Source organism: Nerophis ophidion, linkage group LG05, assembly GCF_033978795.1.
Source record: "Nerophis ophidion isolate RoL-2023_Sa linkage group LG05, RoL_Noph_v1.0, whole genome shotgun sequence".
Taxonomy (NCBI): Eukaryota; Metazoa; Chordata; class Actinopteri; order Syngnathiformes; family Syngnathidae; genus Nerophis; species Nerophis ophidion.
The window spans coordinates 79,793,373-79,807,539 of record NC_084615.1 but is presented as its reverse complement, the minus strand read 5'-3'; the positions used below and the strand labels follow the sequence as shown (position 1 = coordinate 79,807,539).

At 40.4% G+C, this 14,167-nt stretch overlaps 1 protein-coding gene across 5 annotated transcripts in view; it reads left to right on the top strand.

Annotated features, from left to right (window-relative positions):
• Positions 1 to 14,167, top strand: part of rgs14b (regulator of G protein signaling 14b) — a 56,830-nt gene that overhangs the window by 16,206 nt on the left and 26,457 nt on the right. For 2 of the 5 annotated variants that reach the window (XM_061902113.1, XM_061902111.1), the window contains exons 2-10: positions 6,366 to 6,387; positions 6,527 to 6,678; positions 6,766 to 6,858; positions 9,223 to 9,366; positions 9,460 to 9,636; positions 9,750 to 9,828; positions 9,918 to 10,009; positions 10,096 to 10,314; positions 10,499 to 10,575. In XM_061902113.1, coding sequence (XP_061758097.1) covers positions 6,375 to 6,387; positions 6,527 to 6,678; positions 6,766 to 6,858; positions 9,223 to 9,366; positions 9,460 to 9,636; positions 9,750 to 9,828; positions 9,918 to 10,009; positions 10,096 to 10,314; positions 10,499 to 10,575 — 1,046 coding nt within the window. In that variant the 5' untranslated portion in view covers positions 6,366 to 6,374. Of the gene's footprint in view, positions 1 to 1,193; positions 1,346 to 5,419; positions 5,767 to 6,365; positions 6,388 to 6,526; positions 6,679 to 6,765; positions 6,859 to 9,222; positions 9,367 to 9,459; positions 9,637 to 9,749; positions 9,829 to 9,917; positions 10,010 to 10,095; positions 10,315 to 10,498; positions 10,576 to 14,167 lie in introns of those variants that run through there. The other 3 variants (XM_061902110.1, XM_061902108.1, XM_061902112.1) reach the window with 3 other exon arrangements.

Here is a 14,167-nt window from a genome sequence, read left to right as displayed (position 1 = left end):
ATGCATGTATAGTAGTAGATTTAAAAAAATAAAAAGCTTTTATAATTGTAAAGGACAATGTTTTATCAACTGATTGCAATAATGTCAATTTGCTTTAACTATTAAACGAACCAAAAATATGACTATTTTATCCTTGTGAAAACATTGGACACAGTGTGTTGTCCAGCTTATGAGATGCCATGCAAGTGTAAGCCACTGTGACACTATTGTTGTTCTTCTTTATTTTTATAAATGTCTAATGATAATGTCAATGAGGGATTTTTAATCACTGCTATGCTGAAATTATAACTAATATTGATACTGTTAAAAATATTAAATTATAGTTTCACTACTTTTGGTTTGTTCTGTGTGGTGTTTGTGTCTCCTCTCAATTGTTCTGTTTATTGCAGTTCTGAGTGTTGTTGGGTCAGGTTTGCTTTTGGAATTGGATTGCATTGTTATGGTATTGCTGTGTAGTGGTTCGTTGGATTGATAAAAAAATAAAAAAAATCGATTTAAAAAAGATTAGAATCGATTCTGAATCGCACAACATATTTTTCCCACACCCCTACTATTTAACTTTACAGAGGACTGCGCTGATCTCTATCTGACTATAGTGGAGTTCTTCTCTAATATTACACAATTTTCATGTCGGCGGCCTCTCCTCAGTTTTAGCTAGCACAAAAACCACATCTTAGTGCGCAGTATAACTCCATATTTTAGGATTATACGGACAGATATACTGTATACAAACTACTTTTATTATGTTTATTAACTTCTCTGCTCTTCAATTAGTCCAAATACAACCCCAACCACCTTGATCTGAGCAGGCCCAAGCTACCCCTGCAATGGAGGTAAGTAGGCCAGTGGCCGACTGTCACGTACAATCTGACTGTACATTAAAAAATACATGTTACATAGGCACTTGTGACTGTCACCTGTTCATTAAGAAACTAAAACCCATGATGTCAATAATAAACAGGAGTACTGTATTGGTAATCCCAGGCACACAAGCTAAATAGTGATTCATTAGAAACATGCTTTTTTATATACTTACTATACACTATTTGTATTCTTGTTTCTCAAGATTTTGGTTGAGAACCGTGTCATTACTGTAAATTTACTTCCTCTTTTGTGGCTTGTTGCTATGGCGAAACTTCCTTGTCACACAGGAAGTGACCGAGTAACTGAAGTGATGAGGTTTTTAGGCGGTTTGTAGAAGTGTGTATCAGTATTTGGGAGGACTACGCCATTCTGTTTCCAGGCCGCGTGGACCACATCTTGTTAGACTCTGACATCCAACTGTGGTGTCTTGGTTACCATGGCAAATAATTGCAATTATTTTCGGTCTCCCGTCGGCCATATGGTAAGTTAGTAAGACTTTTTATGGATGATTTACTTAAAGGGTAAAGTCAATTGGCCTACAGTCTCCATTTTGAGATGTTAAGATGACATATTTGCTCATAGCGTCAAGGCATCTGTCGAGTGGTTTCTTGTTTTATCTTGTTCTGTCAGCCTCCTCAGCGGTGCCAAAAGCAAACAAGCTGTCTCTCAACACTGCTAAAAACAAACCGCTAGAAACCAAGCGAGGCCTGTTTGCCAACCTGTCATGTGTAGGATGTATGCGACTTGGCTCTACTCAGCGAGTGTGATAAAAGCTTTTCTTTAACGCACACTCTGTTCAAGCTGGTGGGGGAGGGGGGCTTATCCAATAGACATCAATGTGTTGTGTTTTTATTTATAGAAATTGCCACTTCATTTTGTATCTTCTAATGTTCCTGTCTGTGGTCTTTTCAAGCATGCATTCATGTTTGCACAAGTGGTTTCTTAAAAGGAAAAAAAAACTATGGTCTCCTGTTAAATATTTATTGGTTTCCAGCATTTAAAGCCCCAATTTAAAGGAGATTATCACTTATTATGTCAAATTAACTTTTCTTACCTGTTTGTACCTGTTTTTGTGTATTTGGGACTGCATTAATAAATAAAAAATAGAACCCAAACCGTGGACTAGTGACGGAGATATTTATAAAACCTTCTTGCCTTTTTTCATCCTTTCTCTAAATGAGCCATTGGCAATTTTCCCAGTTTGTGGTTTTTTTCCCATTGGTTACGGTTGAGTTTTATCCAAAGAGCTTTGTGCTGAGCTTCCATTGTAGTCAATTAGTTCCTTCTTTTTGTCTATCTTTGTAGGGCAGACTGGTCCATACATGCACTTGCATTCTTCGCTGTTGCCATTTCTAATGGAAAGTGTGTTATAGTTCTAACTTATCAGGGCTGTGCGGTGCAAAACATTTACTCCCATTTACTGCAACTTGGAAAAAAACAACTGTCGCACATGTGCAAATAGAGCTTTCAACCCTTTTATCGCATTTTGCTCCTAAAATAAATCCATCTAAATTTGATCATGCTCGAGTAAAGTTTTCACCCATCTGTATGACATGGTTGAAATGAACTTAAACCATAACCAAATGGACATGTGATTCACATGGAAGTGTCACTAATCACTCTGTGTCCTTCCCTCCTGTGCTATGCACAGAGGGGAGCGGGGCTCCTAGCTCACACACCCAAGTCTTCCAGCACGGAAGAAACAAGGCTTTCATTAAAGGAACTGGTCAGCAAAATACATTTAATTCCCCACCTTTAAAACTTAACATAAACTGTACTGTGCACGAGTAACTAAGAGAGTTTGAGTGGATATTGAACAACAAATCAATGATTGAAGTGTCAAACTTGCCATCCCAACATTACCCTGTTTGTTGACAAGAACATAAAGCCATGAAAACACATTAAATCTATTTATTAAGCAGAGGTAACCCACACTAGAGAAAGATTCAATAGAGCTCCCGTCGATTGTATAATCGTCCATATCTATCTATCTATCTATCTATCTATCTATCTATCTATCTATCTATCTATCTATCTATCTATATCACCTTGCGTTGATGCATCGAGAGAAGAGGAGCGCGTACAAAGAAAATATGCCACTGTGTTCTAATTGATCAACCACTGATCATTGTTGGCCAATTTCTGTTGAAAGGTTTCTGATGCCAGATGCCAATCAATACTTTTCAATGCTGATCACAAAAATGTTCATTTATGGCTCATACTTTGCAGCTCGGTCAGTTTGTTGACAGGCGAGGCTACTTAAATGGTAGTAAGACTGCTAGTAGCTGCAATACCGCTGTTTGTGTACGTTCATACGCAATAAACAGTGGCCGCTTTAAATCAATATCACCACAATTGTGGTGAATAAACTACATTTCTTACAAGTTTTAATATCCTTGTGGAATTGGAGAAAGAGGCTGAAAATGCTGCACATCACACAAGTAAGCAGCTTGAAACAACAGAAGAATAAGTGCTAAGTTCACTTTAGCAGACTTCAAAGTTTAGAGAGGATAATATTAGAGAAAGATGTTTGTGTGTGTGTGTGTGTGCACACTGCTGCTGTGTCTTGTTGACTGCCGGACTGCCAGCAATCACAGAGAAAGGGTGAAACGCTCCAGAAGTCGATGCTATTGATTATCGGTCCTGCTAGACACGGACACCTATTTAATAAAACCACTTTAACATTTGACAACCAAACAATTACACAAAGCAACTTGGTAAAGAATCTGGGTATTATTATCTTCGACCCAACTCTCTCATTTGAGTCACACATTAAGAGTGTTTCTAAAACTACCTTTTTTAATCTCTGTAATATCGCTAAAATTCATCCCATTTTGTCCACCAATGCTGAGATCATTATTCATGTGTTCGTTACGTCTTGTTTCAATTACTGTAAAGCAGGGGACACAAACTCTATTATTTACCTAGGAGCCACTGGATGCAGAAACTGGGTGAGGCTGGGCCGCAAAAAAAGATTTCTTCAAAAAATCTAACATGCACTGTTTAATGACTTTACCATCTTTGAATTACTTTTCCCGCCCTAGCAACATACTTGCCAACTCTCGCAATCTTTCCAGGAAACACACGAATATTAGTACCCCTCCCGAAAATTCCCCTGGGCAATCATTTTCCCGGTTTTCACACGGACTATAAAAATAAGGGCGTGCTGAGAAGGCACTGCCTTTAGCGTCCTTACAACCTGCCGTCTCGTCCTCTTCTCCAGTGTGCCGGCCCAGTCCCATTTTATATGTGGCTTCTGCAAGCCTACGGAAGTGACTGCAAGACATACTTGATCAACAGCCACACAGGTCACACTGAGGGTGGCCGTACAAACAACTTTAACACGGTTAAAAATATGCGCCACACTGTGAACCCACACCAAACAAGATTGACAAACAGGGCTGCATGGGATTCTGGGTATTTGTTTTGTTGTGTTTATTTTGTGTTACAGTGCAGATGTTCTCCCAAAATGTGTTTGTCATTCTTGTTTGGTGTGAGTTCACAGTGTGGCGCAGATTTGTATCAGTGTCGAAGTTGTTTATACGGGCACCCTCAGTGTGACCTGTGTGGCTGTTGACCAACTATGTCTTGCAGTCGCTTATTGTGTCTACTGAAACCAATTACAACATTTGGCTGGGCTGGCACGCAGTTTGTAGATGTTGTAGAGGACTTCAAAGGCAGTGCCTCCATGGTGCCCCCTTGATAATGTTGTATACGTAAAGTTCGGGACAATAATTACCCTTGGAGGGGCACTGAAAATTGGGAGTCTCCTGGGAAAATCGAAGGTATACAAATATAATAATAATAATAATAATAACTTGTATTTATATTGCCCTTTTCTAGACACTCAAAGCGCTCACAGAGAAGTTGTAAAGCGCCATTCATATAAACCTCGCTGGCCACACCAACATTAAATTTTCATATTAAGGCGCGGGCCGCAAAATAACGTCTCACGGGCCGCAATTGGCCCACGGGCCGCTTGTTTGAGACCCCTGCTGTAAAGTATTATTTTTGCATTTCCCTATGTCTGACATTTAAAGATTACAGTTGGTCGAAAACATGGCTGCTAAACTTTTGACAATAACAGGAACGTTTGATCATAATAAACTTATACTGGCTTCCTGTGCACTGAAGATGCGACTTTAAGGTTTTACTACTTACGCATAAAAGACTGTACAGTCAAGCTCCATCCTATCTTGCTGATTGTATTGTACCATATGTACCGGCCAGAAATCTGCGTTCTAAGAACTCCGGCTTACAAGTGATTCCATCCATCCATTTTCTACCGCTTGTCCCTTTTGGGGTCGGGGGCGGTCGGGGGGGATCTTTTTCTGCTGCATTCGGGCAGTACACCCTGGACACTAGTGAGTCCCAGAGCCCAAAATAAGTCTGCGGGCTATGGAGCGTGTTCTGCCGGTAACAGAGATGTTACCTCAGTGGAAACATTTAAGTCCCATCTTAAAACTCATCTGTATACTCTAACCCTTTTAATAGACTCCGTTTTAGACCAGTTGATCTGCTGTCTATTTCTGCTCTGCCTCCCTCTCCTGCGTAGAGAGGTTATCAGGTGACCACGGATCAGCCTTCACGGATGTGTCCGCTAACTGTTCAAAGTTGGGACCCAGGATGGACCACTGCTCTTTGCATCTGTTGGTGGTCTCTGCGCTGCTGGCTTGTCTCTCAAGAGTATCCCCTGCTAGTGGATGGACTGGTCTGGACCCGGGGTGGACCACTCCCTATGCATCAGTCCGTGTCACTTCTCTGAGCCCCGACGTGTCTACATGCAAGAGGATACCCTGCTGGCCCCACTATGGACTGGACTCTCACATTATTAACCGTATCCACTCTGCATCTGCTCTGGTCACCCAGGGGCGGGTCTACACATCTGCGGTCCCGTCCAAGGTTTCTTGTTGTTCCCATTGGGTTGAGGTTTATTTTATTGTCCAGATTTGGGATCTGAGCAAAAGATGTCATTGTGGCATGTGCAGCCCTTTGAGACATTTGTGATAAAGGGCTATAAAGGTAAACTTTGATTGATTGATAGGTGTAATTTTGATCAAATTGTACAAATTCGAGGGCCTTTGATTTTTGTGTAACTGTGCTACTGGAAACGATAGAGATGGGCCTAAAATAAATGGGTCCTGTATTCTCATTTTCTGGAATGGCTATTAAATTCGAATTACTCCGTTATTTTGTTGCACCACCGTAGTAATTTCCGAGATTGATTCACAAACTGTAGTGTGCACACCTCTCGATCTAGTGATACACCAAATAATCACAAAATTAAATATTCAATCTCAAAGTGTATAATGTTACAGTGGCCCAACATATTAAATACACTTGTTAAAAAAGTCTCTGCGTTGTTTTTATGAATATTTAGACCTACTACGCTACTGTATTTTAATGTTGGTCATTCGGAGTGTACTTGATGAAAAAAGTTTGAGAACCTCCGTGACATACAGTAGATAATGATTTTTATATATTTCACTTTCTCTCAACAGAGCCTCGCCATGTCAGATGGAGGTGAGCATGAAATGTCAACATGTCTACCAACCTTGGAGTGGAACAAGCCCATGCATGCAACAAAATCATATCGCAGTCTCATTCTTGGTCAGGCTCCGCTGTGCGGGTAAATAGGTGTATGTTTTCTGGCTATGTGCAGAGTTGAATATGTCTGCACGGAGCAGTGCAGGCAGCAGCTCCAGCCTCCCTGCGACCCCAGACGGAGAGGCCAGCCCAGCTAACAGTGTGTTAAGCTGGGCTGTCTCCTTTGAAAATCTCCTGGAAGACCCCTGTGGCGTCAGCTATTTTACTGTAAGATAAAATGCATATATATATACAGTATACGTATTTGTTTTAACTCTCACTTAATAGGTTTGCTTATAATGTATTTCTCTGCAGGCCTTTCTGAGATCTGAGGTGAGTGTGGAGAACATTTTATTCTGGCAGTCATGTGAAAAGTTCAGGAAGATCTCAACCACGTCACTGGAGGAGGTATGACTGATTTCCCTCCCTTTTTGATATTTACCTCGGGTGTGATGATGTAGTTGCAGTAAGCAAATTGGATAACCCCAATTATAGTCAAGAAAATGTCATCAGATTAAACGTGTTTCAAGTATGGCTGGGCGATATATATCGATATACTCGATATATCGCGGGTTTGTCTCTGTGCGATATAGAAAATGACTATGGTGATATTCGAGTTTACGTTCTCACGCAGGCTTTTTTTCACTCTTTCTTGTCTCTCCTCACAGAGACTTAAAACAAGTGCACCTTCTTACATACGTCACTTACTGTCGCGTCATACCCCCTCGCTGGGCAGACAGGTAGCAGCATGGGTAACATTAGCTGTGATGCTAGCGGAGCCGTGCGAGTGGTAATACGAGAGAAAGAAGGTGCGAATCTGGTAACAAATGGAGGAAGAATTCATTTCTAAGAAAAACAGCACGGGTCCATCGTCTGGCGGTGGTTTGGCTTCAAGAGGGAATATGTCATACAAGTATGCAGGAAAAGCGTTGCAACAAAGAGTAGCACCTACTGCTAATTTGTAGCATCATTTCAAAAGTCACCCGCTAGAGCATGGGTGTCAAACTCTGGCCCTTGAGGCAATATCAAATTAACATTAGAGCTGGCCCGCCGGTAACACCACATTCACCGCTAATACTCGCACTTGCCAACCCTCCCGATTTTCTTGGGGAGACTCCTGAAGTTTAGTGCCCTTCCCAAAAATCTCCCTGGGCAACCATTCTCCCGGTTTCCACCCGGACAACAATATTGGGAGCGTGACTTAAAGGCACTGCCTTTAGCTTCCTCTACAACATGTCGTCAAGTCCTCTTTTCCTCCATATAAACAGCATGCTGGCCAAGTCACATATATGCGGCTTTCACACACACATACTTGGTCAACAGCCATACAGGTCACACTGAGGGTGGCCGTATAAACAACTTTAACCTTGTTACAAATATGCGCCAAACTGTGAACCCACACCAAACAATCAATCAATCAATCAATGTTTATTTATATAGTCCTAAATCACTAGAATGACAAAACACATTTTGGGAGAACACCCGCACTGTAACACAACATAAACACAACAGAACAAATACCCAGAATCCCTTGCAGCACTAACTCTTCCGGAAAGCTACAATATACCCCCCGCTACCACCAAACCCCGCCTACCTCATTTTTATTTTATTTTCGAATTTATTAGCCTGTGGAAAAAGTTAATGTTGAAGTTTACCTCAGAAGGCTGCAAATAGAAAAGAGGCATTAATTTTTTAAATAAAATTTTATTTAATATACCACTGTTGTTTTTTCATTTGTTTTTTGAAAGTTGATTTTGCACTATTACGTTATATAAGCTCTGCCTCTTCATTGGGAGGAAGCCCGGGTACCCGGAGGGAACCCAAGTAGTCACGGGGAGAACATGCAAACTCCACACAAAGATCCCGAGCCCGGGATTGAGCCAGGATTACTCAAGACCTTCGTATTGTGAGGCAGATGCACTACCCCCTGTTCCACCGTGCTCCCCTATTTAAGCCTTGCTTGTTCAATATTCATTTGCAAAACTTGTTTGGGTCCCTATTAAAAGGTTAATTTGTTCAACCTCGGCCTGCGGCTTTGTTCAGTTTTAAATTTCGGCCCACTCTGTATTTGAGTTTGACACGCCTGCGCTAGAGAATGAAGAGTGCTTGAAACTCCGCATGTCAACATCTCTGTTCGGTGCCATACCCACAAAATGCCAAAGCAACCATTTCCAGATCAACACCATATGAAAAAAATAGTTAACAACTGAAGGAGATAATGCCTGCAGGAACCTACCACATAGCGAAGGACATGACATCATGCACAAAAGTGCACTTTATTTGTTTTAAACTATTGTAGTGGCGTTCTGTACAAAAAGTGCACTTTAATTTAGTGTTGTTTTGAAATGTCATCTTAGTGACATCATGCACAAATGTGCACTAATAGCTTGTTTTAAAATGTCAATCTTGCACTTTCTGTTTTAGAAGTAACATGAATGTTTGTGCCACTGCTTAATAACTGTTTAATAAATACAGTTTTGGTAAATTGACTTAGTTATGATTTCCCTCTCTGCATGAAAGTTTGAAATGAGCAGATATTATGCAGTATGCATAAGATTGTTTTAATTTAGACACAAAGAATCATACTGCTGTGATTATATGTATCAAGTGTTTATTCAAGGCTAAGGAAAATATTGAGATATTGTATCGTATATCATGACATGGCTTTAAAAAAATTGAAATATTAATAAAAGGCCATTTCGCCCAGCTCTAGATTCAAGTTAGATTCACACTTTAAGGAGAGTATTCCTGATGAAAGGGTGGTATTTCCAGCTAAAGGCAGAAGCTCGCTCCATCTATGAAACGTACTTGTCTGAGAAGGCTCCCTACTCGGTCAACATTGATGACACGGCCAAGACAGACAAAAAAGACTTGGAAGAACCCACGCCTGAGATGTTTAACAAGGCTCAAGCACAGGTCTGTTTGGACACACTCCCAAAAGCCAACAAGGACTCAGAATTGTCCAGTGTTTTTTTTTCAATTTTTTTATTTCCCCCTTGTGTTTTCCAGATCTTTAAGTTGATGAAGATGGACAGCTACAGACGCTTTGTGCGCTCGTCCCTCTACCAGAGCTGCACCTTGGCAAGTGTCGAAGGCAAACGTTTACCTCAGCACTCCGCACAACCTTTCCGCACCATATCCTGGGAAGATGTGGCCTCCAGAAGCCCAAATTTAAGTGATAAAAAGGTAGCATCAGGCAGGAAAGGAAAATTGATTAAAGAATGTTAGTGGTTTAATTTACATAACTGATTTTAGATGTGAAATTTAATAGTCGTGAATAATATTCAATTCTCAAACAGGTCAAGTCACACTGCAGCAGTTTTCCAGGTGGCAAGCTCTCCTTGGATAAACAGCAACAGAAAAGAGGATCCTGGGGAGGTGGGGCCTGCTTTTTGTAAAGCTTGTGCATCCAAGTCAGACCTTTTGGAAATGATTCTTTGTTTTTTTTCTTTGCCTCATCTCCACAGATATGTCCCAAAGCAATGTTTCCCCTTCTGTCAGAAAGGCTATGAAGTCGAGCAGTAATGTGGAGCTTGACTCCCTCTACAGGACGATAGAGGTCAGTGCATCTTAAGATGTTTAACCATAAAGGCATTTTGAGAATTAGGTCTAAATGTTTAAAGCTATTTTGTGTGTGCATTTAAGAATGGCCATGCAAGTCCTCGCTCCCCAGAGCAGGCTGGTGTCCTTGGAGGACGCTGTGGGATGGAAGGTGGCTACTGCTGCGTCTACCTGCCTGATGCTAGTGCCTCGCTGGTGCCAACGCGTAATGGCGTGCCCATCAGAGACATGCTGTCTGGCCTTTGTGAGAAGAGAGGCTTCTCCTTGAAAGATGTCATCATTTACCTGCATGGCAAGGACAAAGTGAGTGCTTGGCCACGCTGCCTTATACACGTCATTCAGGGTGATGGGTGTCCTTGGATTTTTTTCCCCAAATTTGCTAAGCAACAGTTATTAGGCGATGACTTCCTTCTCCATGCGTCACTAACTTGAAATGAAACCTTTGTGAATGATGACATCTCAAAGTCAAATTCTGTCTGTGCCACAGCAACCATTATTATTGGATCAGGACTGCTCTGTGCTGAGAGATCAGCAGGTCTTGCTTGAGCTTCGGGTGACGTTTGTGTGAGTCAACTTCCTTGGCACTTTTTAATTTTTTTAATATCCTTCCATCTAGGGCTGGGCGATATGGCCTTTTTTTAATATATCGATATTTTTAGGCCATATCACGATACACAATATATATATCTCGATATTTTGCCTTAGCCTTAAAATAAACACTTGATGCATATAATCACAACACTATAATGATTCTATGTGTCTACATTAAAACATTCTTCTTCATACTGCATTCATATATGCTCATTTTAGACATTCATGCAGAGAGGGAAATCACAACTAAGTCAATTGACCAAAACGGTATTTTATCAAACAGTTATTAAGCAGTGGATCAAACATTCATGTCATTTCCAAACAGAAAGTGCAAGATCGTCAGAGACATTTTAAAACAAGCTATTAGTTAGGGGTATAACGGTATGTGTGTTTGTATTGAACCGTTTCACTACGGGGGTTTCGGTTCGGAGGTGTACCGAACGACACGCACATATTAAGTAGCGCGACTCACGTTGTGTAAACAATGCACACCGAGACACCGTGAATTGATTTACGTGGACCCCGACTTAAACAAGTTGAAAAACTTATTTGGGTGTTACCATTTAGTGGTCAATTGTACGGAATATGTACTGTACTGTGCAATCTACTAATACAAGTTTCAATTTATCAAAAAAAAAAAAACACGGCATGCTAGCAACGACTGGTAGATAGACTGACCATACCTCCTCTTTTCACAGGACATGTCTTCTTTGCGGAGCTGTCCAGGTGGAGTTTCTTAAATGCCTCAAATGTCCGGCATTTTAAGTTAGGGTTGCGTGTATTTTCAATGTACGTTCAGGGTTAAAAACGAAACAAATTGTGCACGCAGCAACATTGAGACGAGAGAGTTATGATAAACGCGCATGCGTTGCCAGGCTCTGCTTTTTACCCATAGATTTATCAGATTTTATTTTTTATCATCTATAGCAGGGGTGTCAAAAGTGTGCCCCGGAGGCCATTTGCGGCCCACAGCTAATGTTTTAAAGGCCCGCGGCACATTCTAAAAATAGTATTAAATAAACAAAAACATACACAAAAGTGAAATAAAAAAGCTTAAAGGCTAAATGTAATTTAGAAAAAAATGCAACGTTGACTAATAAAACAAAACAGTTTTTTTTTTCTTTCAAACTGTCATTGCTCAAAACATAATATTGAGTCAAAATCAATGTTATTATGAATTATTGACCTATCCAAGTTTCCGATTACTTCACGTCAAATATTCCACTAAGAAAATATTTTTGGTGGAATATTTAGCAAATGTGTCAAATAAATAATCAAAACATTTATATTTTGTTTTCTTACTGTACCGAAAATGAACCAAACTGTGACCTTTGAACTGAGGTACGTACCGAACCGAAATTTTGTGTAACGTTACACCCCTACTATAAGTGCACTTTTGTGCACGATGTCACTAAGATGACGTATCAAAACAATACTAAATTAAAGTGCACGTTTTGTACAGAACACCACTACAATAGTTAAAAACAAAAAAAGGGCACTTTTGTGCATGATGTCACACAAGATATTTCAATAAGTGTCGCATAAAAATGAACTCTATATCAAATAGTATATGTCCTACGTTGTTGATGTGGAAATAGTTGCTTCGGCATTTTTTGGGTGTGGCACCGAACGGAGATGTTGACAGGTGGAGTTTCAAGCACTCTTCATTCTCTAGCGGGGTGACTTTTCAAATGATGCTACAAATTAGCTGTGCTGCTACTTTTGGTAAATGATAAATAAATGGGTTGTACTTGTATAGCGCTTTTCTACCTTGAAGGAACTCAAAACGCTTTGACACTACTTCCACATTCACACACACATTCACACACTGATGGAGGGAGCTGCCATGCAAGGCGCTAACCAGCACCCATCAGGAGCAAGGGTGAAGTGTCTTGGGTTGCGCACGCCACTCTCCCACTACACCGTGCCGTGGTAGTGATGTGATGCTTCTGCCGTAAAAATGTTCAACATGTTCCTGCTCGAAGCCACACCACCGCCAGATGATGCACCCAATGCTGTTTTTCTTGGGGATTAATTATTCCTCCATTTGTTCCCAGATTCGCACCTTCTTTCTCTCGTATTACCACTCGCAACACACCGTTAGCATCACAGCTCATGTTACCCATGTCGCTACCTCTCTGCTCGGGGAGGACGTGTGACGTTGCACGCGTGACGTATGTAAGAAGGTGCGCTTGTTTTATGTCTCTGTGAGAAGGAGAGACAAGAAAGAGGGAGAGACGCATGCAGTGTAATGCCCGCAGCCAAAAGCAACTGCGTGAGAACATATCCTCGAATATCACGATATACCGTATTTTTCGGAGTATAAGTCGCACCTGCAGAAAATGCAAAATAAAGAAGGAAAAAAAAACATATATAAGTCACACTGGAGTATAAGTTGCATTTTCAGGGGAAATTTATTTGATAAAACCCAACACCAAGAATAGACATTTGAAAGGCAATTTAAAATAAATAAAGAATAGTGAACAACAGGCTGAATAAGTGTAGGTTATATGAGGCATAAATAAGCAACTGCTATGTTAACCTAACATATTATGGTAAGAGTCATTCTAATAACTATAACATATAGAACATGCTATACCTTTACCAAACTATCTCTCACTCCTAATCCATAAATCCCACGAAATCTTATACGTCCAGTCTCTTATGTGAATGAGCTAAATAATATTATTTGATATTTTATGGTAATGTGTTAATAATTTCATACATAAGTCGCTCCTGATTATAAGTCGCACCAAACTATGAAAAAAAATGCGACTTACAGTCCGAAAAATACGGTAGTCATTTTCTATATCGCACAGAGTCAAACCCGCGATATATCGAGTATATCGATATATCGCTCAGGGTCATGTGGGGGTGCCAGAGCCTATCGCAGCTGTACTTGGGCAGAAGGCAGCGTACACCCTGGACAAGTTGCCAGCTCATCGCAGGGCAAACACAGAGACAATAATCACATTCACACATATATTTTTTCATCAATTCTTGCTCACCTGAGAAGGTTTGTGCAGACACTTTAACATGGCACCCCTTTCTTTTGGGGGGAAGATAGATAGATAGTACTTTGATTCCTTCAAGAGAGTTCCCTCAGGATCATTTAAATTCCAGCATCAGTGTACAGAATTGAGATTGAATTTAAAAAGTAAACAATGGGGGTATAAATGGAAACAAAATGGTAAAATATTACACTAAGAAAGATAAAAAGCAACAATGAGAATTAAAATATAACAGTAAAATAAAAATATAACAAGAGAAACTAGTCAGTAATGACCATGTTATTAAAAATTATTGCACTGTTATTGTTTTGCCTCCCCTGTCATCCTAGTACCCCCCCTGCCCCCCAGAGAAGACTTGTACAGTCTAATGGCGTGTGGGACAAAGGAGTTTTTTAGTTTATTAGTCCTGCACTTGGGATGATGTCCATGTTTTTCCACCTAACATTGATTCAGTAAGGATTTCCGTAATTTGCAATGTAGTAAATGTGAATTATTTTGGTTATTCTGTGACTGATTTGAATATTATGGTACTGTCACACATGTTTCAGTATTTT